This window comes from Manis pentadactyla, chromosome 2, assembly GCF_030020395.1.
Source record: "Manis pentadactyla isolate mManPen7 chromosome 2, mManPen7.hap1, whole genome shotgun sequence".
NCBI lineage: Eukaryota > Metazoa > Chordata > Mammalia > Pholidota > Manidae > Manis > Manis pentadactyla.
In genome coordinates this window covers 43,434,131-43,461,412 of record NC_080020.1, presented here as the reverse complement: position 1 = coordinate 43,461,412, position 27,282 = coordinate 43,434,131, and the positions used below count along the sequence as shown (strand labels likewise).

At 42.8% G+C, this 27,282-nt stretch overlaps 1 protein-coding gene across 1 annotated transcript in view; it reads right to left on the bottom strand.

Annotated features, from left to right (window-relative positions):
• DOCK2 (dedicator of cytokinesis 2) overlaps positions 1-20,281 on the bottom strand; it is a 412,382-nt gene extending 392,101 nt beyond the window's left edge. The window contains exon 1 of the mRNA XM_036884746.2: positions 20,165-20,281. Coding sequence (XP_036740641.2) covers positions 20,165-20,207 — 43 coding nt within the window. The 5' untranslated portion in view covers positions 20,208-20,281. The remainder of the gene's footprint in view (positions 1-20,164) is intronic.
• Positions 20,282-27,282: the final 7,001 nt, after the last annotated feature.

The following is a 27,282-nucleotide window of genomic DNA, read 5'->3' as shown; positions in this document are numbered from 1 at the left end:
GCTATCTGGGATCATCAAACCCAAGGAGGACTCTCAGGTTGGAAATCCCAGGTTGGCAAGCCAGTGGGAACAGCTACTTTGAGACAGGTGAGACTTCCAAAAACCCTGGAAATCAAATCTAATGATTAGTCACCAATTCTACTTAAACACATAGAACACCTTGATCATCAGGAGCCCAAATGCAGAGAAATAAAGAAAAAGTAATCACCATTGTTGTAGCATGCAGCTCCCAGAAACAACTAGGGTGGGGTTTCTGTGCTTTGTGCAATGTTAGGAGGTAGTACAATGTTTCCCATAGTTTCATAGGTGAGGAACTGAGGAACAGGAAGAGTAAACAGTTTATCTACTTAATTAGATAGAGAGAGAGAGAGAGAGAGAGAGAGAGAGACTGACAGATCCAGAAGTCTGAATTCTAAACTACACACATTGTTTGCCCCTCAAAAATGGTAATCATTTATTGAGCACATACTATATACCAAACACATATGATTTTGCAACACATATTCATTTGAGTACCTACTGTATGCTAGGTACTGTCCTCAAAACTAGGGATGCAATGATAAATAAGACAGCTCATTTAATCTTCACAGTAACCCTTTAAGGTATTACCCTGCATGTAACACATGAGAAACTCAAGGAGAGATTAAGGAATTTGCCCATGGCCATTTAGAAAGTGATATAAAGTTGATTCAAACCCAGTTCAAAGTCCTTGCTTCCCTGACCAGCCCATTGTTTATGTCCCAATTTATTGTGTGTGTGTATGTTTTTGTATGTATAGGTTTATACGTATATACACATATACTGGGTCATTATCCCTGTCTTCCCCAGCCTCAGTGACAGTGGAGACTGAGTCTGCCTTGTTGACTGCTGAATATAGTACCTAGCCCACAGTAAAGGTTCAATCAATATTTACTGAGGTTTAATAAATACTTGTTGAACTGAAGTGATGCAGACATGAAGGGTAGGATGTCCCTTCTTCTGGCTAAGCTTTTCTTGTATTTCTTGAGATTACTTCAGGAAATACTGGCCCTGCTTGGCTGCCAATTTTGACTGCTGCCATCAAGTGCTCTGTGACCCTTCAGGATGGATTTGTATCTCATCTGGGGCCTGGCATTTGCTGACATATTTGAAAACAAAAACCTTCCGTGAACACCAAGTGTTAATAGATTTTAGACAAGTGGCTGCATAAGAGAAACAACAACAATAATGGAGAAAAAGAGTAATTACCTGAAGCTCACTTCTCTAGACCCTGAGCTAGGCTTTGGAGGGTCTCCACTCCAGGGGAAAATAGAACTAGCCAGCAGGTACACTTTGGATTCAAGTGAAATATGCTCATTGAAATGCACGAGCAGTTTGCCTGAAGTCTCTGGGCAAGGTGTTGACAGCCTCAGAACCGATGCAACATCCTGACATTGCATCAGGGAGGGTGACTGCGATGACCCAGCAGAAGCTTCCAGCAGTAAGGCCAGAGCTCAAACCCGGTGCAAGTCAGCAGTGAGTGGGGCAGTAGAATCACAGTCAGAGTGAACAGAGGAGGAGGTGCTCCCCTGCTGACCAGAAGAGGACAGAGGAATAACAACTCTATTGAGCACTTTCTATGTACCAGATACTATTTCAAGGGCTTTACCCACACCAACATATGTAATCCTTGCTGTGATTCTTGTGGTGAGTATAATTATCATCATCATCTCCATCTTGTAGGTGAGGAGACTGAGGTAGTATGAGATCAAGTGAATAGCCTAGGGTGTCCGTCCCAGGCAGGCTGGCCCCAGAGCACACGCTCTTACCCACCGCAGCCACTGCCTCTCACCGACGGATGTGTGCTGATGCCTGCTCTCCGCTATATGCTCCAGGGCCCCTGCTGGACCATCATAATAACGTTATGTGTTGCATATCATTGTGATCAGTTTTTAGTGATCCAAAGTGATATGCTCAGCCAACAAGAGAAAATTGAGACTCCCTTCAGTTCTTTAGAACAGTGATTCTGAGCTGGGAACAATTTCCCCTGCATGGAGCATCTGTCAACTGTATGGAGACATTTTTGTTTGTCATAATCTGGGGGTGGGAGGGTGGCAGTGGAGGAGTTCCTAGGAGGTGCTTAGTAGATGTCAGGGTTGCTTCCAAGCATCTACAATACACAGGACAGTCCCCATAACAAAGGATTATCTGGCCCCAAATGTCAATAGTATCAAGGTAGATACGTCCTGCTCTAAAATATCACGCTGGGATTCACTCTGTGCTTCCCAGTACTCCTATAGGCACACTTACACACACACACTCACACTCCCCTATATTCAAACATAAACACATATTAGAGCTGGAAGAAAGGTTTTATGATACAATCAAGTGCTGACTTCTTAGCCCCCCATTTCTAATGCAGGGAGTGAATGGTACTCTTCCAAATCCTGCAGAAGGTTAGAAAAGTAGGGTAAGAGAGGATGGCTCCTGTCTGCCCTCCTGGAGCTTCTGTGAAATCTAGCTGAAGAGACAGTCACAGGAGAAACAAGAAGCTGTCTGAAAGACGAAGAGCTAAGCTGTGGGCCACAGCAGCTGCGGGTTCTCAGAGGACAGAGATCAAGAGAGGCCCCATGAAGGAAGTGAGAGCAGAGGAAGGAGGAGGGGCAGAGAGAGGGCAAAAGGAAGGGCTGGAGTGAGAGCCCCAGAGGAGGTGGGTGAGAGGGAAGGCAGTAAGGGCAAGGAGGAAGGAGGGGAAATTGGCTTGATGTGGGCACAGTCCCTCAGAGGGACAACAGGGGCATCGGAGTGGAGTCCCCACGGAAGAACTGTGGGGTTTGACACAGTGGCCAATTGTAGAGGTTCAGGTATTTGGAAAAGAGCACAAGAACACCCATATCTTGGGGTGCTATTCTCATAGGACTTTGCCTCTTGATAGGGAATGAGATAAGGATGAGCAGTGGAGGTAAGATGGGCAACTCAGTCTACCTTAACCCCAGTTCCCCTCTGCCCCCACCCCCCTCCCCACCCACTCATTCACCCAGCCACCCAGCCATCCAGTCAGTAACTGTGAATTGAGCATCTGCTCTGTGTTAGATACTCTGTGCTGGAGAAAAGAGATATTGTCTTGCTGCCATGGAGTTTACATTCTATGGAAGAGGCTGCAATGAAGTACCGTAAGGGTGATGTCAGGAGCTACAGCGACAAGGGACACACTCATTCCCAACCTATTAAATGGGGACATTAGTATTTATAATGGTGTTCTTTGCCCCCTAAAGCAAAAAAAAATATTGTTCTTGTGTACAGATGTGGAGGGGATTACTGTTAGTCTGCAAGCTTCCTGAGAGCAGGGACTGTGCTTTTTTCAGCTTTGGGCCCTGATACACAGCTCAGGACCATCACTTAACACAGGTTTATTGAATTTAATTTATCTCAATAGACTATAAAAAGGTTTCTTATTCTTGGCAGCTCCCAGCAATAAGAATTCTCACCGTGGGCACAATGTTTTGGCTGCGTCTATTGGACTTATGTTTTACCAAGGCCCTTAACAGGCTTCCATGGATGGGCCTTGGTGAAACTGTAATGCAAAACTGCATATGAATGTGCATGTTTGGGTAAGAAAAGGGTTTATAGCTTCCACTGGATTCCCAAGAGATCCCATGTTACAATAACAATGAGTTTCTCTGACTTGCCATGTTCCTGCTAGTGCCTTGGGGCTGGATGGACTCAAAGTCGACCATCAACAGAGCTCTGGCCTCAGACTATATGCCATCCTGTGGGGGAGGTGACAGGTGGCTACGTAACTAGAAGACAAGGTAAAAAAAGAGGCCCTCAATAAAACAGAAGAGGGTTCTTCCAGGAATGAGGTATAAGAAAACTACCTGAAAAAGGTTGCCTTTCAGTGAGACCTGGAAGGTCTTTGCTCCTTAATTTCCTTATCAGTGAAATGAAGATAAAAGATTTTCCTCTGGTGGTTGTGAAGGTTAAACATGATACCATAAGGGTTTGTAAATGTACAATGCTGAAAAAAGGTGAGGCAACAGTATTTATGACAATGTGGGTGACAACTTAAATCAAGGGTTTAATGAAGAAAGTCTGGTATGCAATTTCATTCTTCCAGCTGCTCAGACCAAAAACCATAGAGGTTCCCTGACTCCTCTTTTTCTCTCATACCCACATCTAATCCCTGAGGAAAATCTGATTAGCCCCACCTATAACACACACATTCGGAATCTAAGCACATCTTCTCACCTCCTCCCCTGCTGCCTTCCTGGTAGAGGCCACCCATTTCATGCCTGGGTTATAGTAATAGTTGCCTTACTTGCCTGCCTGCTTCTACATTTAATACCCCTCTATCTGCTAGAATAATCTTTTTAAAAACAAGATAGAACTTTCTACAGTTCTGTTCAAAATTGTACAAGGCCCCACCACCTACCATAGAGTAAAAACTAAAGACATTATACTATACATACTATACTAAGCACCACACAATACAACCTCCCCTTGGAGAATCCATTTCCTTTTTTTCTGCCTCCTGTTTACTCTCCTCTAGCCACACTGGCCTCCCACACATCAGAGGGATTTCTCCTCAGGACGTTTTTCACTGGCTATTTATTCTACTGGGAATACTCTTTCTTGAGACAGTTCCTGGACTGCCACCACCCGTGAGGCAAGCAGCACGATCCCAGACCTCGAGCAAATCCTCAGGGTTCAGCTGGCACCAGGTATGCCCCTCAGCAGCAGCCCAACACACAAGTCAGTGTCTCAGGCCTGGCATTGTCACCACTAACTGCAACCTGACAAACACCTCCTCAGCATCTGCTCTATTCAGCCCCTGTTGGATCCTGGGGCATCCATGTAAGGTAATTATCTACTTAGGGCTCCTTCCACCATCCTAGTTTAGGCTTTGACCCCAAGGGATCATGTGCTGCTGGGGGAACTCTGAATGCCCTGGAACAATGCCTAGAGAGGAATCTGGATCAGTGCCCACACTGTCAGTCATAACCTCCTTCAGCCCCAGCTTCTGTGACTGTAGCTTTAAACCAATACAGAAGCTGACAGTGTCCTACTAGAGTCGGAGGAGCAAGGGATTACTTTCTTTGAGAGCTAAAACCTGAGTAAGACTTAAAAGTCTAGGGGCTCACAAAATCAGCCTGACTACTTTTCAACTCAAACCAATTAAAGGAAGTGGGAAGAAAGGAGAAAGTGCCTATTAAAGGAAACATCTGTGGTATCTCTACCGATTCTTCTGGAGTTGGGTGGTGATAAGTATTATCATTCCCCATTTGAAAAGCATTTGCTGCAGAACATAGACTGTGGCACCCATGTGTAATTGACCATTAAATTAAAGACCAGCAAACTTAAAAAAACAAAAACAAAAGGAAGTCCAAAGGTCCCAAAATTAGAAGAATATTATGCTTTTGAGACTATGTTGTCTGCCTCAAAATACAACAGGAATATAATAAGGATATTGATCTCAAGAGAAGCAAAACTTAGCAAACACAGTCTGTCAAGGGGAATACAAACACAAATATTATAACTGGGGGCAAGATGGCCACTAACTAATGTGGCTCCCATAAACCCAGAGATTAGTGCAATCTCCTTACGTGGACTCAACAGCCAACCCAGCAGGCATTCCTAAACAATCCTCAGTTGCTGAAGCATCAGAAAGTAAGAGGCCCAGGCACTTAAGAACTAGTGGTAGGAAGATACTTCTACAAGCCAAGAAACCAACACCAACGATTGCCAATCCACATGTTTTTGTTGCACCAAACTAATTCCTGGGGACCAGTCCAAAGAGGCAGTTGGCTTCCATAGCAAAGATAGATGCACAAAGATCCCTCTAAGCATTTCCCTCAGAATTATTTTCCCCATTGTTCCTCAGAGGCCTACTCAGGCCATTCACTTTCCAATATTCTCATTAATATAATCTTTTATTACAATAAAACAAATCACAATTTGTAATTATATGCTTATTGACTTGTCCACAAAGTTATTTTTTGTCTTCTCCAATAATTCTAGTAATCTCAGTGTCTAGCATAGTGCCTGGTACATAGGAAATGCTCAATAAATATTTAAGAAATGAATTAAGAATGAATGCATGAACAAGTGAACATATTAGTGAGTGAATCATGCTCTTTATCCCTCCTACTTAACTACTACCTTTGGCAATAAGAGCGTTATAATTGGTCCTTCTATAGTAGAATACATGCTGGGTGTGTTTGGGATACATGTTCCACTCATGCTTCCTACTCAGAGCATCTGTCCCCACTCATGGCTTCTGCTAAATGAGTACCAAGCCTCTTAACCCCACCCCATAGCCACAGTATATTGGACCAGGATAGGGCAGCACCCTGATCAGAGTGGGGTCCATTCTTAGGCTGGCAATGACCTTTGACTTGGGTGGCCTTTCTTGACAAGGTTTATCAGTCCACTCAAACCTTCTGTCTTAGACTTTGAAGAAATAAACACAGACTAAAGATTCAGTGGATACTTAATCTGCAGAGTCATGCAGAGTTGCAGTGAGTGGCACACCGGGGCCACCATGACGGTTTTATCAGAATATCAGCTATGAAAATGTGGTAGAATTAGGAGGAGCTGTTGAGGGGAGAAAGGAGAACAGAGTCGGTGTGTTCTGAGCACTGGGAAGCCATGAGAAGAGAGGCAAGGATCTCGTCTCCTTCAGTTCAGGCCCTTCCGGAGGTCTGCCACTCAGCATTCCTGGATTTCCCCTGGCCCTTAAAATATACCACTCACCCTCTTCATGTACACATACACACAACACACCTCTTCATTGAACTAGTTTGAGTGGATTTTGTTCCTTGTAATGGGAACCATGCTGCAAGGGACCCAGACACACACTGTTTACTCCAAATCCATCCTTCACAGCATTGGCCGATCATGGGCCAATTCTACCTGGGGTCCTGAGCTGCAAGTGTGTCACCCACATTCCTGGACCATGGAGTGGTCTCAGATTCATCCATATTTCCCAGTCAAGATGTGGAAAAGGTCATTTTGCTACTTTGCAGAGCCCAAAAGAGTTTGAATGGTGTCCCTCCCCACAAACAAAAGATGTGTTTGGGGTCTTAACTCCAGTACCTCAGAATGTGACTTTATTTAGAGACAGTCTACAGAGGTAATCAAGTTAAAATGAGGTCATTAGGTGGGCCCTAATTCAATACAAATGATGTCATTACTAAAAGGGAAATTTTGGAGGGAGACACACACACGCACACAGAGAATGCTGTGTGAAGATGGAGGCAGAAATTGAGGTGATACTTCTACAAGCCAAGAAACAAACACCAAAGACTACCAGCAAATCACTAGAAACTAGGGGAGACACATGGAACATACGATTCCTCACAGCCTTCAGTAGGAACCAATCAATACTCCCCAAAACCACACACACATACACAACCACAACTTGGGGGAACTTGCATGGAGATTTCTGAGCATAACTGAAGCCTCCACATAAGTCCACCCAGCAGGCTCAGCTTGAGGGTAAACAAACCTTTTTTTCTACCCTCCCACTCTGAGAACTCCTGCCTTGAAACCTTCTTTTACACTCCCTAAATATCATACCAAAGGCCATAGGTCATCTGTTAAGGCTCAATTGTTTTCCCCTCTACTGCTACAATTTCATATGTTGAAGTTCCAAGTCCAGCACCTCAGACTGTAACCATATATGAGATCAGGTCTATAAGGATGTAGATGAATGGTGTCTTTCCAAGGAGAGGAAGAGACACCCAGGGCAAGTATGCACAGAGGAATAGCCATGTGAAGACAAAGCGACAAGAAGGTGGCTGTCTGCAAGCCAAGGAGGACTCAGGAGAAACCAACCCACTGACACCTTGCCTGGACTTTGAGTCTCCAGAGCTGTGAGAAAATAAATTTCTGTTGTTTACGGCACCTGGTCTGTGGTATTGTATTACAGCAGCCTGAGTAAATTAATACATTATCCCCAATATCCTTCTTTCCCTCCTTTCTTAGCAATGGCACTCCTAAGTTTTAGCTGGGTGCATGGCTGCCTACATTACACAGCTGCTAGATTCGGTCATGTGGTTAGGTTTCAGCCAATAGGATTCAAGAAGAAGTGTCAAGTGGGCTTTTGGGTAAGTGTCCTTAAAGAGAAGGGCCATGCCCTTCTTGTTCCCTTCATTCTTGTTGCTGGCTAGCAGGTGACTCTGACAGCTGAAGCTTAAGCAGGCAGCTTGGTTCAAGAGGTAGAAGCCTTGTGCTAAGGAAGCCGTGCAGAAGACAGAACAAGCTGCTCTACCACCTCTTCCCAGACCATTTCTGAGCTTTCAATGTGAAAAAAAATAAACTTCTAGCTTGGTTCACTATTTTGGAGGTCCTCTGTTAACACAGTCATGCTTAGTTCTGATACTATTACTCAATCTTTCTACCTCCTCCTTTTCTGCCCTTTCTTCTCTCCTACAAAGAGAAAACTTTTGTCACTGACAAGTCTCAGGCAGAGAGGATTAAGGTAGTGAAGGCCAAAAGGAAATGTTAATTATGAGTTGACTCCTGCAGGATTAACTAATCAGGCAGACAGTAGACAGGTAAATTGTCATCCTCTTTTGTTCTTCTACTCTATATCCAGTGCTGCCCGTCTCCCAGTTAACTATATCAATTTCTTATGGGTGACATGCTTGCTCAAAAACTCCACTGTTCACAAAATGAAGTCCAAATTTATAAGCTTGGCATTCAAAGTCCTTCACAATCTGACTGTAATCTACCTACCAGTGTTCTTTTTCACTATAAACATGTATTAAAACCAAAGTGGACTATTTGTTTTGACCCAGATGCCACATGCATTCCAATATCTTGCCATTGTTTATGAGATACCTCCTCCCAGACTCCCTCCTCATGTGGTGCGAAGAGCACAGAATCTGAAGTCAATTGAATTTAAGGCCTGGTCCAAGCACTTCCAAGTTACATGAACCATGGGCCTTATTTTCTTCATCTATAAAATGAGAGTGAGGGGGTGGAGCCAAGATGGCGGCGTGAGTAGAGCAGCGGAAATCTCCTCCCAAAACCACATATATCTATGAAAATATAACAAAGACAACTCTTCCTAGAATAAAGACCAGAGGACACAGGACAACATAAAGACCACATCCACACCTGCGAGAACCCAGCGCCTTGCGAAGGGGGTAAGATACAAGCCCCGGCGCGGCGGGAGCCAAGCTCCCCTCCCCCCAGCTCCCGGTGGGGAGAAGAGTAGGCAGAGCAGGAGGGAGACGGAGCCCAGGGCTGCCGAACACCCAGCCCCCGCCATCCAGACCAGAGCACAGACACAATGCGTCCGCGGCGCCCTGGATACTAGGGAAACAGGGGAGCAAGAATGGTGAGAGGGTACTGGAGGCCTGGCACCGGAGGACATAAGAAAAGCGAGCGGCCATTTTTTTTTTTTTGCTGTTTTGTTTCGGCGAGCACTTTTTGGAAGTCTTAAAGGGACAGGGAACCCAATACTAGGGAAACAGGGCAGCAAGACCGGCGAGCAGGTATTGGAGGCTGGCGCTGGAGAACAAAAGAAAAGTGAGCGCCCATTTTTTTTTTTTTCTGTTTTGTTTTGGCGACCACTTTTTGGAAGTCTTAAAGGGATAGGGACCCCAATACTAGGGAAACAGGGCAGCAAGACTGGTGAGAAGATGCCTGAGGCTGGCGCTGGAGAATAAAGAAAAACGAGCGGCCATTTTTTACTTTAATTTTTTATTTTTTTTAATTAAAAAAAATTTTTTTTTTCTTTTTTTTTTCTGTGGTTGTTGTTTTGTTTTGGTGGGTGCTTTTTGGAAGTCTTAAAGGGGCAGGGTGGGACACTTAATCCAGAGGTAGGGAATCCAGGGATCTCTGGGCACCCTAATTCCCTGGGCTGCAGGGAGTACGGAGGTCCTTACGGAGATAAATAGCCTCCCAGCAGCTCCCCCTCCAATGCAACTCCACCACTTTTGAGCAGTAGCCCAAGCCAGGCCACGCCCACAGCAACAGCGGAGATAAACTCCATAGCAGCCGGGCAGGAAGCAGAAGCCCTATCTGCGTGCAGCTGCCCAGCACAAGCCACTAGAGGCCGCTGTTCTCCCAGGAGAGGAGGGCCACAAACCAACAAGAAGGGAAGTTCTTCCAGCCATCACTTGTTCCAGCTCTGCAAACTATTCCTATCACCATGAAAAGGCAAAACTACAGGCAGACAAAGATCACAGAGACAACACCAGAGAAGGAGACAGACCTAACCAGTCTTCCTGACAAAGAATTCAAAATAAAAATCATAAACATGCTGGCAGAGATGCAGAGAAATAAGCAAGAGATATGGGATGAAGTCCGGAGGGAGATCACAGATGCCAGAAAGGAGATTACAGAAATGAAACAAACTCTGGAAGGGTTTATAAGCAGAATGGATAGGACGCAAGAGGCCATTGATGGAATTGAAACCAGAGAACAGGAACGCATAGAAGCTGACATAGAGAGAGATAAAAGGATCTACAGGAATGAAACAATATTAAGAGAACTGTGTGACCAATCCAAAAGGGACAATATCCATATTATAGGGGTACCAGAAGAAGAAGAGAGAGGAAAAGGGATGGAAAGTATCTTGGAAGAAACAATTGCTGAAAACTTCCCCAAACTGGGGGAGGAAATAATCGAACAGACCACGGAAATACACAGAACCCCCAACAGAAAGGATCCAAGGAGGACAACTCCAAGACACATAATAATTAAAAGGGCAAAGATCAAGGACAAAGAAAGAGTTTTAAAGGCAGCTAGAGAGAAAAAGGTCACCTATAAAGGAAAACCCATCAGGCTAACGTCAGACTTCTAAACAGAAACCCTACAGGCCAGAAGAGAATGGCATGATTTATTTAATGCAATGAAACAGAAGGGCCTTGAACCAAGGATACTGTATCCAGCACGACTATCATTTAAATATGATGGTGGGATTAAACAATTCCGAGACAAACAAAAGCTGAGGGAATTTGCTTCCCACAAACTACCTCTACAGGACATCTTACAGGGACTTCTCTAGATGAGAGCACTCCTAGAAAGAGCACTGAACAAAACACCCAACATAGGAAGAATGGAGGAGGAGGAATAAGAAGGGAGAGAAGAAAAGAATCTCCAGACAGTGTATATAACAGCTCAATAAGTGAGCTAAGTTAGGCAGTAAGATACTAAAGAGGCTAACCTTGAACCTTTGGAAACCACGAATTTAAAGCCTGCAATGGCAGTAAGTACATATCTTTCAATAGTCACCCTAAATGTTAATGGGCTGAATGCACCAATCAAAAGACACAGAGTAATAGAATGGATAAAAAAGCAAGACCCATCTATATGCTGCTTACAAGAAACTCACCTCAAACCCAAAGACATATACAGACTAAAAGTCAAGGGATGGAAAAACATTTTTCAGGCAAACAACAGTGAGAAGAAAGCAGGGGTTGCAGTACTAATATCAGACAAAATAGACTTCAAAACAAAGAAAGTAACAAGAGATAAAGAAGGACACTACATAATGATAAAGGGCTCAGTCAAACAAGAGGATATTACCATTCTAAATATATATGCACTCAACACAGGAGCACCAGCATATGTGAAACAAATACTAACAGAACTAAAGGGGGATATAGACTGCAATGCATTCATTCTAGGAGACTTCAACACACCACTCACCCCAAAGGATAGATCCACAGGGCAGAAAATAAGTAAGGATACGGAAGCACTGAACAACACAGTAGAGCAGATGGACCTAATAGACATCTACAGAACTCTACATCCAAAAGCAACAGGATACACATTCTTCTCAAGTGCACATGGAACAGTCCCCAGAATAGACCACATACTAGGCCACAAAAAGAGCCTCAGTAAATTCCAAAAGATTGAAATCCTACCAACCAACTTTTCAGACCACAAAGGCATAAAACTAGAAATAAACTGTACAAAGAAAGCAAAAAGGCTCACAAACACATGGAGGCTTAACAACATGTTCCTAAATAATCAATGGATCAATGACCAAATCAAAATGGAGATCCAGCAATATATGGAAACAAATGACAACAACAACACTAAGCCCCAACTTCTGTGGGACACAGCAAAAGCAGTCTTAAGAGGAAAGTATATAGCAATCCAAGCATATTTATAAAAGGAAGAATAATCCCAAATGAATGGTCTAATGTCACAATTATCGAAGTTGGAAAAAGAAGAACAAATGAGGCCTAAGGTCAGCAGAAGGAGGGACATAATAAAGATCAGAGAAGAAATAAATAAAATTGAGAAGAATAAAACAATAGCAAAAATCAATGAAACCAAGAGCTGGTTCATCGAGAAAATTAACAAAATAGATAAGCCTCTAGTGAGACTTATTAAGAGGAAAAGAGAGTCAACACAAATCATCAGTATCAGAAACGAGAAAGGAAAAATCACGATGGGCCCCACAGAAATACAAAGAATTATTAGAGAATACTATGAAAACCTATATGCTAACAAGCTGGGAAACCTAGGAGAAATGGACAACTTCCTAGAAAAATACAACCTTCCAAGACTGACCCAGAAAGAAACAGAAAATCTAAACAGACCAATTACCAGCAATGAAATTGAAGCGGTAATCAAAAAACTACCAAAGAACAAAACCCCCGGGCCAGATGGATTTACCCCGGAATTTTATCAGACACACAGGGAAGACATAATACCCATTCTCCTTAAAGTTTTCCAAAAAATAGAGGAGGAGGGGATACTCCAAAACTCATTCTATGAAGCCAACATCACCCTAATACCAAAATCAGGCAAAGACCCCACCAGAAAAGAAAACTAGAGACCAATATCCCTGAAGAACGTAGATGCAAAAATACTCAACAAAATATTAGCAAACCGAATTCAAAAATACATCAAAAGGATCATACACCACGACCAAGTGGGATTCATCCCAGGGATGCAAGGATGGTACAACATTCGAAAATCCATCAACATCATCCACCACATTAACAAAAAGAAAGACAAAAACCACATGATCATCTCCATAGATGCTGAAAAAGCATTTGACAAAGTTCAACATCCATTCATGATAAAAACTCTCAGCAAAATGGGAATAGAGGGCAAGTACCTCAACATAATAAAGGCCATCTATGATAAACCCACAGCCAACATTATATTGAACAGCGAGAAGCTGAAAGCATTTCCTCTGAGATCAGGAACTAGACAGGGATGCCCACTCTCTCCACTGTTATTTAACATCGTACTGGAGGTCCTAGCCACGGCAATGAGACAAAACAAAAAAATACAAGGAATCCAGATTGGTAAAGAAGAAGTTAAACTGTCACTATTTGCAGATGACATGATACTGTACATAAAAAACCCTAAAGACTCCACCCCAAAACTACTAGAACTGATATCGGAATACAGCAAAGTTGCAGGATACAAAATCAACACACAGAAATCTGTAGCTTTCCTATACACTAACAATGAAACAACAGAAAGAGAAATCAGGAAAACAACTCCATTCAAAATGCATAAAAATAAAAAAAAACCTAGGAATAAACCTAACCAAAGAAGTGAAAGATTTATACTCTGAAAACTACAAGTCACTCTTAAGAGAAATTAAAGGGGACACAAACAGATGGAAACTCATCCCATGCTCGTGGCTAGGAAGAATTAATATCGTCAAAATGGCCATCCTGCCCAAAGCAATATACAGATTTGATGCAATCCCTATGCAACTATGAGCAACATTCTTCAATGAACTGGAACAAATAATTCAAAAATTCATATGGAAACTCCAAAGACCCCAAATAGCCAAACCAATCCTGAGAAAGAAGAATAAAGTAGGGGGGATCTCACTCCCCAACTTCAAGCTCTACTATAAAGCCATAGTAATCAAGACAATTTGGTACTGGCACAAGAACAGAGCCACAGACCAATGGAACAGACTAGAGAATCCAGACATTAACCCAGACATATATGGTCAATTAATATTTGATAAAGGAGCCATGGACATACAATGGGGAAATGACAGTCTCTTCAACAGATAGTGCTGGCAAAACTGGACAGCTACATGTAGGAGAATGAAACTGGACCATTGTCTAACCCCATATACAAAAGTAAACTCAAAATGGATCAAAGACCTGAATGTAACTTACGAAACCATTAAACTCTTGGAAGAAAACATAGGCAAAAACCTCTTAGACATAAACATGAGCGACCTCTTCTTGAACATATCTCCCCGGGCAAGGAAAACAACAGCAAAAATGAACAAGTGGGACTATATTAAGCTGAAAAGCTTCTGTACAGCAAAAGACACCATCAATAGAACAAAAAGGATCCCTACAGTTTGGGAGAATATCTTTGAAAATGACACATCCGATAAAGGCTTGACATCCAGAATATATAAAGAGCTCACATGCCTCAACAAACAAAAAACAAATAACCCAATTAAAAAATGGGCAGAGGAACTGAACAGACAGTTCTCCAAAAAAGAAATACAGATGGCCAACAGACACATGAAAAGATGCTCCACATCGCTAATTATCAGAGAAATGCAAATTAAAACTACAATGAGGTATCACCTCACACCAGTAAGGATGGCTGCCATCCAAAAGACAAACAACAACAAATGTTGGCGAGGCTGTGGAGAAAGGGGAACCCTCCTACACTGCTGGTGGGAATGTAAACTTGTTCAACCATTGTGGAAAGCAGTATGGAGGTACATCAAAATGCTCAAAACAGACTTACCATTTGACCAAGGAATTGCACTCCTAGGAATTTACCCTAAGAATGCAGCAATCAAGTTTGAGAAAGACCAATGCACCCCTATGTTTATTGCAGCACTATTTACAATAGCCAAGAATTGGAAGCAACCTAAATGTCCATCGATAGATGAATGGATAAAGAAGAGGTGGTACATATACACAATGGAATACTACTCAGCCATAAGAAAAGGGCAAATCCTACCATTTGCAGCAACATGGATGGAGCTGGAGAGTATTATGCTCAGTGAAACAAGCCAAGCGGAGAAAGAGAAATACCAAATGATTTCACTCATCTGTGGAATATAAGAACAAAGGAAAAACTGAAGGAACAAAACAGCATCAGAATCACAGAACTCAAGAAAGGACTAACAGGTACCAAAGGGAAAGGGACTGGGGAGGATGGGTGGGTAGGGAGGGATGGGGGGGGCAAGAAGGGGAATATTAAGATAAGCATGCATGGGGTGGGTGGGAGAAAGGGGAGGGCTGTACAACACAGAAAAGGCAAGTAGTGATTCTACAACATTTTGCTATGCTGATGGACAGTGACTGTAAAGGGGTTTATAGGGGGGACCTGGTATAGGGGAGAGCCTAGTAAACATAATATTTGTCATGTAAGTGTAGATTAATGATACCAAAAAAAAAAAAAAAGGCAGTTCCTGTGTGGTGACCTCCAATGAGTTCTACACAAGGGTATAAAGGGCATATAAAAGTGTAGGCAAAGGGTCTGTTTGTGTTTATACAGAGGATCAAAGCCTAATTTGGCTACCCTGAAAATGAACTAAGATATGATATGAAAAAGAACTTCCAACATCAGCACTCTCTGGAAGACTCATGCCAGAAGATGATCATCAAAAAACCCCAACAAAGATCCACACACTGCTACAGGTGTACATGCACTTATCCCACCAGTTCCTGGACTTGCCATGGGAATGAAGAAGGAGATATCTAAGCTGGCCTGTGCATACAGTAAAACAACAAATTTGACTGGATCTATACTGTTGGAATTCAACCAAGAATTAGGAGAAGTGCAAATTGTAGCGCTCCAAAATCTTACAACTACAGACTATTTACTGTTAAAAGAACATATGGGATGTGAACAGTCCCCAGGAATGGGTTGTTTTAATTTGTCTGATTCTCTCAGACTGTTCAAGTTCAGTTGGACAATATCCACCATGCCTAAGGTGCCTAACTGGTTTTCTTGGTTTCACTGGAGATGGCTGGTAATTACAGGTATGCTTTGGTTATGTAACTGTACTCCTATTATGTTAATGTGTGTGCACAATTTAATTAGTAGTTTAAAACCTATACATGCTGAAGTTACTCTACAAGCAGATATGTCAAAGAAATAATCAATCTTCCCATGTTTTCTGACGCCTACTACTTCTATAGCTTTTCTTCTTCCTTCCTAATTACAACCCTTAAATAGAATTCGTGCCTCATATCAAATTTACCGAGTATCATAATTCTTCCAAGTGGTAAAGATACCTCAAGACAAATGCTGGGCATAGAAGCCACAGGGCATAAATATGCAAAGAAGTAAAAAGCTAACCTTTTGAAACAATAAGGCTTCTCTCTCACTTACCAACTTTACATTTCCCTGTATGGCCCCGGAAGATGACTGGTTACCCAGAGACGGGTAAGATTCCTCAAGGGAGGAACAACCTAAGACAGGCACAGTCACAGGGGGGCCATCAGGTGAGAAATTGGGGATCAACAGAGGTGAGGCTTAGAACCTCACCCACCACCCCCCATTCTGAGAGAAATCTTCTGCATACGTGGATGTTTTATTGCCCTTGTCTAGCTTGGATTAACACATAGTCTACAGGCACACACCTGATCATCTACATTTGCTCTCTTACAACACTAAACTATGTTTTCTACCTTTATCTTGTATCTATCTACCACTTCAGCATTTTATTAAAAATAATAATAATATAGAGATAAATGTAGTATCCACATATAAATCAAGCATAAAAATCAAATGAGTATTCATATTTGAACTGTTTATAGTTCATAATGCATGAGCAAAATCGAAAGTTTCTGTGATGACTGCCCTTGTACTGTTCACCATGTAACTTATTCACTATGTAAGAATTTGTTCTCCATGTAAGAACTTGTTCGTTATGCTTCAGAAGATTGGAGACTGACGAAAATTAGGCTTGGGGTGGATTAATGATTGTGCATTGAGCATTGACTCCCCTATACAGAATTTTATTGTTGTTAACAACCATTTGATCAATAAATATGAGAGATGCCCTCACAAAAAAAAAAAAATGAGAGTGATAATATACTGCCTTACAGAAATGTTCTGAAGCCATACAAAGACATTGCTTGAAAATGGGTCCTGTAAACCATAAGATACTAAATTATTGAAGGCATTACTGTCCTTAGCCTGGCATTAAAGTGTCTCCCTTGGCTCCACAACTATTAGGCAACCCCCTTAACCTCAGTCATTGATGTGCATTGAGCCAGCCACATTACTAAATGTGTTTCATGCATTACCCCATTCAATCCTCACAACAATTTCATGAGATGCATATTATCATTATTGCCCCCATTCTAACAATAATAAAACATGCCCAGATTTGAACTCAGTTGTAACTTAACAGCCCAAGCTTCTGACCTTACTTATATTTCCTCAAGGGCAGAGGCTGTGCCTACTCTTACATCATAGCCACACTGTCTTGTCCATGGAAACTCCTATCCCACTTCTATTTGAGAGTCCTCTCTAGAACTCTAATGGATCACATGTTAAAGTTCCATCAAGGAAGCAAAAATAACCTGGCCAGGAATCTATATGAGGAATCTGACTGCCCACAAGACAGCAAGATAAGCAAGAAGTCAAGTGGTTCTGGTGATGAAACAGCCTCCAGAAAAGCCAGCCCCCCAGACCACCAGACACCAGCAGCTCTCATCAATTAGGCCAGAGGAAGGATGGCTAAATGCCACCTGCATTGAAGAGGAAACCAAATGGGAAAGCAAAGCTCAGGTTCTCCTTGTGGTATTGCGGTGATATTCCAAGAACACTCTAATCCTTTATGTGGCTCTAAGAAGTCTTCTTCCAAGCTTCCATACTCATTATCTCAAATGCTCTTCATGAAAGAATGTTTTGAAATAGAAAAGCAGTAATTCCTAGACTTGCAATGAGAAAACTAGAGCACAGGTTTGTTTGCGAATAGTTACAGTATCAGAACTGGAACCCAGACTCCTCACTCTCAGGCCACTGTCCTCCTGGATAGCTCCATTCTCCCATCTCACCATGACCTAATCCTCGCCTTTCCCTCCCATCTCCCCAGAGCCTGCAGGTGAGGGCTGAAGATTACCTTCCTTGGTTCGGACATTCATCTGCAGAGAAAAGTGATCCCTTTTTCATGAACAGGAACCTGCTAAGTGCTCTCTGGCTCCCTAAAGGGTCATAGACCACATAAAATAGAATTCTCATAAGTAACAATGAAGACTGTCATCTATAGCATTAGATCAAAAAGCCTCCAAGCCTGGGGCCTAACGGAGTTCCAAGTCCCTGAGCACACAGGCAGGATTCCCTCTTCCAGGGAGGTTAAGAAGCCTACTCCATCTTGTAGTCCCATCCCAACACTTGAGGTCATTTCCTCAACTAGGCCCACATGCAGAGGACAAAGTCTAAAAACAATTGATAACACTTAGTGAGGATTACTTAGTATATTTATCATTGCAGGTACTTTATATGGATTAACTCAGTCCTCCTGCAACCCTGGGAAGTAGGTGCTATCATTATTTCCATAACACAGACAAGGAAACTGAGGTATGGAAAGAGTAAGTAACTTGTTCGGGTACCAGGGCTGGGGAGTGTTGAAAGCTGGAATCTAGAGTCCATGATCTTCATATTATAGCATAGGGTCTACATAGCAGGAACACACTACAGCCCTTGGGATGGAGGGTGGGACTTTTCCACCATACACAACCTCCCCCATTAACTGTCCCAGTTACCCTGGAACATAAATTCTGTCCTGTCTGCCACCCAGGCACCTTTGCTCTTTTGTCCACCCAGCCTCCTTCCACACTGGTTTCAGCATAAATCTTCTCCTGCCCCTTCCATACTCAGAAGCCCTCTATGGATCCCCAATGCCTAAGTGGGAAAAGTGTCAGTTTCTTAGCTTGGCATTCATAGCCTTCCAAAATGTGGCCCAAACTTACTTTGAGCAAAATCATTCCTTTCAATGCACTCTCTTTTCAAGATAAAAAGACCTACCACTCTTCTTTCCTGGATATACCCTTCAGGTCCAGCTTTCATCTCCTAGACCACCTGGGTCTCTACACCTACAATAGCCCACCCCATTTAACAGTACCCGTCTTCCCCTGAGAAGAGTTTCTGCCTGATTCCCCCAGCTGGAAGGGCCAGAATTAAAGAAGCTTTGAAATTAAAAATGGTCCTTATTGAGTCTGGTTCAAACTTCCCATTTTATAGATGGGGAAATTGAGCCCCCTTGAGGGTATAGATTATTATTTGTTCTCTGGATGGGGACCATGTATCTTAAAACACTCCAAGCACCCAAAGCCCAGTAAGTGCATGAATACATGTTGAGTTCTCCAGGACGTATTTCTCCAACAGTGGCCTGAGACCTGCTATATCTAATCACCTTAGGTGCTTTGGCCCTCCAACTTTCTGACCTGCTCAATCCTCATCTCTGGTTTTGCTTGTGTAGCAAGACATACAGCAGTTTTTAAATTCACACTTAAGTTTGAAAACCACAGTGAGTCTACAGGGATTGCACCACAGATGCCACTTAGTAGAAAGACTCCCAGCACCTGAAGCCTCCCTTCCCCCAACCACCACTTCCGCCCCTCGGCTCAAGACAGAGGCCTCTGGGAGCTTCGATGGCTGTAGCTGATGAGGCTGGTTTCTTGGATCTCTCCAGATAACCTGGTGAGAACCTTTCTCCCCAGAGGTTCTCCAGGACTGAGAGAAGGACCCCGCCTCCAGCTTCACACCCCAAGCAGGCACAGCCCTCTGGATACTGCCAAATCAGGGGTCATCTGACCCAGGAAGAACAGACAGGGGAAGCAGGCAGATGGGTGTTGCTTTGGACAGGGGTTTAGAGCGGCATGCAAGGCCAAGCCAGACTGTGATTCTTCCATGAGGCCAAGTTTCCGCATGGGGCAATGGAATCCACTCCTTGGAACACTAAGAGAGCCTGGCACATGGAGCCAGATTGCCAAGCATTCAGTTGGCCCCCATCTAGGAAGTGCATATATATTTTCGGGTGGGAGAGGGCTCTGGCTGGGCAAAGCCAGCTGGGTGGGGTGCTCACCTTCCTCTCCCCCTGCCCTCTTACATGCCCGTTGGCCCCACAGTAAGCTGAGGGAGCCACTGCACCCCAGGACCTTGAGTCAGTGCTCCCTGCCCACGCCAACCTCACCAGTTCCCGCAGCATCTCACTGCTGTGATTCTCCAGCTATCTGCCCTTCCCTGCTGTGGGCCCCATGTCCGCACCTACCCACACCGTGCCTTTCCTTGTCAGTTTTGCGCCAAGGGGCCATGGCTGGGCTGGGGGCCTGCGGGCGCCTCGCGTCCTCCTGTGGGGAAGCAGCAAGGGGGTGGCTCAGTGCTTGCAGGGCTCCACTTCCTTCCTCTTTTCAAACTCCTTCTCAGGGCCCGCCCTCCCCTCCTCAGGGCGCCCTGCTCCTCCTCCTCTTCCCTCCAGTAGCACAGGGGCACATTTTAAGGCAAGTGGTTAGAAAACCAGAAGGCCCCAACAAAGTTTAGGGGCCTCTCCCGACTTATCTCCTCCCCAGGCAAGTGGGCAGACGCCAGGTAGGTACTTGGGGCCACCCAAGCCATGAAAGTACAGGAAGTTCCCCATAACTGACCCTAGAGATTGAACCTAACCCCTTACACCCCCACCCCAACCCCACCCTGACCTGAGCTTTGGTGTTAGATGTGGTTAAAATCCAGGTTCTGTTGCCTATCAGCTGTGCAACTAGGGAAAATTGCTTCATTTTTCTAAAATCCAGTTTTCTCATCTGTAATATGTAATACTAGTACCTACTTCATACAGTTATTGTATTAGAGAAGACATGAAGCAGGTGACACATAAGAGTTACTACAAGGATTAGAAGAGATAATGTCCACAGTAGGTGACACACAAGAGTTAAATACACACCTACAAGGGAGGTCTTTGGTGTTTTTTATTTTTTCGGTGTCACAGACTATAAGCCCAGGAAGAGGAAATCCTGGGACAAGATACCTCTAAAAACCGAAATCAGTCAAAGGAAGAAAAAAAGTTTAAAATCTGTTTATTGCTTATGAACTGCAGTCTGAGGCCATCTCTCTCCTCTGCTCTGGAAGAAGCCAGCCAGCAAGCAAGCCAGCCCCCTCCCCTTAACCTCTCAGGTTCAGACACGCCCTCGGTTGCCTAGGTAATTACCCACTGATACTGAGATGAACTTCTCTCCACCCCTGAGGAATGATGCAAATGACCTAAAGCCATACTGCTCTCCACCCTTGAACATCTGTTGATATGCAGATATACTAAAGCCAGGTGAGACATTCTGGAAATATTACAGTTTTACCCACACAGACCCATTTGAAAATCTGATAAAAGTTTGGGAAACTCTCCTCTGAAAATATACATGCACAAGATTTATCGACAGTGCTAGGAAGTCAAGAGTCCTTCAAGAGCCACCAAGAGTGGACCCTAGGAAAAGACTCCTAGGGTTAGGTTAATGAAGACATTTCTCAGAAAAATCTCATTTTTGCTATGGCAATAGGTTCTATCAAGAAACAAAAATGTCTCTTTGATCTACAGTGATGACTGAATTAAAGTCTTCCTGAATTCTCTTCTTTATTCATAACTTAACCCCTTTCTGCCTTATACTATAGAGTCAGTCAACTAGATTAGTCAATATCACAGCTGACAGGCAGCTATGGCAAAATATTAATTTCATTTTATCTAAAGTTATTTCCTTTTCAATTTTCTAGCAGCACAAATTGGGTAATATCTTTTATAGTGAGCAGTTGAATCAGGATTCCACCAGAGAAACAGAACCAGTAGTAAAAATATATAAACATATATATAAAGAGATTTATTGGAAGGAATTGGCTTATATGAATGTGGGGCTAGCTAGGCAAGTCCAAAATTCATAGGGCAGGTCAACAGAAAGTACAGGCTGGCGTGGATAAAGTGAAGGTTCCTGTGGCCAGGATTCTCACCCGGCCCTGGTCGGCTAGCCCACTACAGACATGTGGGCAGTACGTCGTTATTGACTCTGTAGAAAGAGCTCTGCCCAGTGCTCTGGGTGATACAGCGGCACTTCTGTAAGGCTGCAGGAGAGCAGAGATGAGACTGGCGTGGTGGCAGCACCGAGGACAGAGACTGAGACAGCTGCGGGGACAGAGAGGTCCAGAGGCAGAGACCGGCTTGCTGCATGCAGACTCCCTCTGAGTGGACAGAAGTCTAGTGACTGACCTGCCACTGGAAATAAAGTTGGGTATAACCCTTTCACCCCATGAACGTTCTACTGTCATTTTTTTGGTGACATTGAATCCATAGTGAACTTGTCCGGGGCTGAAACCCATTGGCAAGATAGCTGGAAACTTAGGGGCTGAAACTGCTGTCCACAGACAGAACTTATTTATTTTTTCTTTTTCAAAGAATGCCCAGTTAAGGCCTTTCAGCTGATTGGATCAGGCCTCCTCAGATTACTGAGGATAATCTCCTTCACTTAAGGCACCTGAGTGTAGATGTTACTTACACCTACAAAATACTTCCACAGCAACACCTAGATTGGTGTTTGAATAATTAGGGTTTATAGTCTTACAAAGTTGACACATAAAACTAACCATCACAGCAGCATTACAAATTGGTCTATACACCAGAGGTTGGCAAACTTTTTCTGTAAAGGATCAGATAGTAAATATTTCAGTCTTTGTGGGTCAGTCATCAAAATTGATTGCAAATGTTTGTTAATGCAGATGTATAATGAAAGTATACATGTTTGATCTTTGAAAATATCTTTTCCCACAGGTTGTGTATAAAGAATTAACTTGCCCAAAAGAGGTCTGATATTTGTTCTCAGCTACTGGGAGATGACCTCAGGTCCTTGGAATATCAAGGTCTGCCTGAATGTCTTGCCAATGGGTTTCAGCCCCAGGCAATATCACTATGGGGTTCAGTGACACTGAGGAATGACAATGGAACTTTCTTGGGGTAAAAGGGTTTGTTACTGCCTTGTTCTCCCCACAGTAGGTCGAGCAATAGAATTATGCCTGCATCCAACAGTCTGCAGGTCTGTAATCCACCTTCTTCTCTGCCTCTGCCCAGCGTATTTGGCAGAGCTCTGTATATAGTAACTCGGTTAATAATAGCTTATTGCCTACTGGTGTGGAAGCAGTAGTCTAGCAGTAGGCCAGTGTCTTGCCAATGGGTTTCAGTCTCTGGAAAGTTCATTATGGATTCAATGTGGCCAAAGAAATGACAGTAGAATGTTCTTGGGGTGAAAGGGTTTATATCCAGCTTTATTTCCACAGTGGCAGGTCAGTCACTAGAATCCCGTCCACTCAGAGTGAGTCTACCTGCAGCAAGCCGGTCTCTGCCTCTGGGCCTCTCCGTGCCCATAGCCATCTCAGTCTCTGTCCTCAGCACTGCCACCACTCCAGCCTCTGCTTTCCTGCAGCCTTGCAGCCATGCCACCGTGTTGCACAGGGCACTGGGTGGAGCTCTTTTATATAGAGTCAGTAATGACATATTGCCCATACATGTGTAGTGAGCTAGCCAACCAAAGCCAGGTGAGAATTTTGGCCACAGGAACCTTCACTTTATCCACAGCCAGTTTACACCATCAAGTAGTTTAGGTTCATATGAGGACCCTGGGAAACTTGGGCCAGCCTAAAAATATGATTTAGACTGGGAACTGACCATACCAGAAACACAACCAATGAGATGTAGGTGGAGAATATAGGCTATGCTGAGATACTTTTCTTTATCTGGGGAGTATTCAAACTTTTAAGCCAAGTTGCTCCTGGCCTTCAAGCTTTTTATTTTTAACTGGTTAACTCTTTGAGTCCCTTCTAGTGGGTTTACTGGCTTTATTTTCTTTCCACCCTGCTCATATCTGTTTTCCTGCATAACATGTAGGTGAGTGCTTATGTTGCCAATGGGTTTCAGCCCGGGCAAGTTTGCTATGGATTCAATGTGACCAAAGAAATTGACAGCAAACGTTCTTGGGGTGAAAGGGTTATACCCAACTTTATTTCCAGGTGGCAGGTCAGTCACTAAAATCCCGTTCACTCAGGGCAAGTCTGTATGTAGCAAGCTGGTCTCTGTCTCTGGGCCCCTCTGTCTGCACAGCCCTCCTCTGGGCCCATCTGTCCACACAGCTATCCTCTGGGCCTCTCTGCACAGCTGTCCCACACAGGGATCCTGTGGGCCTCTCTGCACAGTTGTCCGCACAGCCATCCTCTGGGCCTCTGTCCTCAGCACTGCCACCACTCCAGCCTCTGCTCTGCTCTCTTGCAGCCTTGTAGCCATGCCACCGTCGCACCCAGAGCACTGGGCAGAGCTCTTTATATAGAGTCAACAGCTATGTATTGCCCACAGGTGTGCAGTGAGCTAGTCAACTAGGGCCAGGTGAGAATCCTGGCCATAGGAACTCTCATTTTATCCACAGTGCTTTTGTCCATATGGTAACAATTGACCTGGAGGTTGAGATCAACAATAGGAGCAATCAATCAATCAATTAATCAATCAATCATGTCTATGGGATAGAGTTCCAAAAAAACCTCTGGACAACAAGGTTTGGGTGAGCATTCCTGGTTGGTAGTATTTCACACATATTGTCATACATAGATGTCAAGAAAGTAAGTAACACACCCTGACTCCGTTTGCAAAGGACAACAGACATGTTTGATACATCGTTGAACTCTGTTCTATGCACTTCTTCCTCTAGCTCAATTACATCTGCATCCTTTCTCAGTAACAATTGATAACAGCATAACAGCCTTTAGTTGAGTACTGTGAGTCCTTCCAGTGAATTATTGATCCTGAAGGTGATTTTGAGAACCCATCAAACTTGCAAGTGGTGTCAGAAGTGAGGATAGCCTTGTGTGAACTTTCTAAGTGGCTTACTCCCACAGTAGGCTAAAACTTTCAAAGAAGTTACTGCTAAATACTAATGTCAATCTATGAGCATAAGATCCTAGTAAGCATTTTCATTGCTTGGAAGGCATGTGTAGAATTCCACTAAATCTTCTTTGGATGTTTGCCTTTTAGCTTATACTGCAGATTAATCACTTCCAGTTGAAGGTCGGATGGAAGCTCCTCAACTGCACAGTTAAGTGGGTTTTGAAATTTATAAGTATCTTTTACATTATATAGAGGTCTGAAAAACACTGGCAGAACTATAGTTTGAGCCTTTCAAGTATGTTCACTGAAAATTTGTGTAGGAATAGAGATCTCATTTTTTATTGTAGTTTTTTACAGTACAGGAGGTTTTAAACGCAGCTTGACATTACTTGTGATTTAAACAATAACTGTCATCAAAATTATTTATTTCAGTGTTCTACATATAACCATTGTTTTGCTTTATAATTTTGACTGAATCTATTATGAAACATTATGAACACTGTAACAAAAGCTAATTTCAAAAGTCATCCAGTGTTCAATAATAGTAGTTGAGGGCTGTTCCTCCTAAAAAAATTTCAGTTTTGACCCTGAGCTCAAAAAGTCACAGATGATTTATTTTGTTAAGCCATCAGACTGGTATGTGATTGGTAGGACAAGTTAAGATATTTATCTTCTGTTTTTGACAAAAGTTCACAAAACAGACAATGGGTAAGTCCAGAAGAGCTAATGTAGTTCATCTTTCACACAACTGGTTCAATAATATATGACTGATAAATTCAAATATTTTCCACAAAGTAGTTTCTGATGAATATTACAGTAAAGTAGCATAGGCTTTAAGCACTTCACATTTTCACAAGCTTTGTAAATTCGGCCACAATGACTTTTTCTTCTCCACACATATTTTACTACCAACAATTCTACACATGTAGCAGATTTCACTTCAAGTTGTACTGAAGGAGTGTTTCCTCACTGTCTTTGAAAATTACTTTTGCCCATAGTATTTCTACAAACTATTCATAAGATATTTCTTCATTCACTTCAAATTCAGCATTTACTCATCAAGTAAACAACTCATCTGTATGGTAATATTTGTCAACTTACCAAGAGCCAAGAAAAATCATTAGAAATCATCTGTATTGTTTTTTAAAATGATTATGGATGCTATTCCCAATGTTCTCAACTCCTGAGCAATTACTATTACAAAAGGCTAGTAGCTTTAAACTACTTTATTGTGTATGGACACATTTTGTCTGCTGTTATAATCTAACATAATTTAGTTAACTCACCACCAATAAATGCCTTTTTTGCATGGTTAATGAATGCAACCCACTTGAAAACTTGCACTGATTGTAGTCTCATTTGCATTTTTATGAAGAAATTGTGCTGTGATGAGATATTTTGTTTCAAATTTTATAATTTTTATGGCCATTATTTTTCTTGAAGTTGGGAATATTGTATTCTCTTAGCACTGTTATATTGTATTCTTTTAGCACAGTTGTAGCATCACTGATTTATACATACAATGTTTTCCTGCCTAATTCCATAACAAAACAATCCACATAAAGTGAGACATTTGGAGTCTATTATTCTCTTCTTGTTTTGTTTTGTTTAGTTGTGCTGAGATAACTGTGGCACTGGTAATTAAAATAAAATAAAACGTACAGTGATATGAATGGCACTTGAAACACTGTTGAATTATAACCACATCCCTGAGAATTGTAGGCTGCTCTGAACAATACTGCAAAGCAATCAGAGTACCATATACAATCTTTGCTGCAAGTAGTCAAATCTGCCATTTTAGCAAGAAAGCAGCTATAGATGATATGTAAATGAATAGGCATAGCTGTGTTCCAATAAAACTTTACTCCTTTGTGGACAATGACATTTGCATTTTATACAATTTTCACATGTCAGGAAACATTATTCTTTGACTTCTTTTCAACCATTTAAAAATGTAAAAACTGGAGAGGCAGGTCCAATATGGCAGTGTAAAAAAAGCCTGAACTCACCTACTCCCAGGTATACACCAAATCTATACCTACACACAGAGCAGTTCATCCTGAAGAACTGAGGTCTGAATGAACATTTTTGGTATAACAAGGGATCAAAAGACTACATTAAAAGTGGCAGGAGAAACAGAGACACAGTTACAGAGAGAGTCCCATCCCCAGCATGGCCCTGTAGTAGGGAGGGAAATCACTAAGGGACTGGAGCACAGATTCACCTGCCCTGGGGTACAGAAGAAAAAAAAAAAGCCATGATTTAAAGGTCAACCACAGTACAAGTGCAGGAAATGGATTTTCAGGACTAAAGCACTTGCCAAATGGTTGGGGAACTGCTAGAACTCCCTCTGGGACCAGAGGAGCTGGTGAGCATCATTGTTTACATTCTCTCCTCACATTGATAGTGCAGGGTGAGAGCCATTGTTTATGTTTCCCACACACACTGATGGAAGTAGAGTCAGGGCTCACACCCAACTCTAGAATTAACCA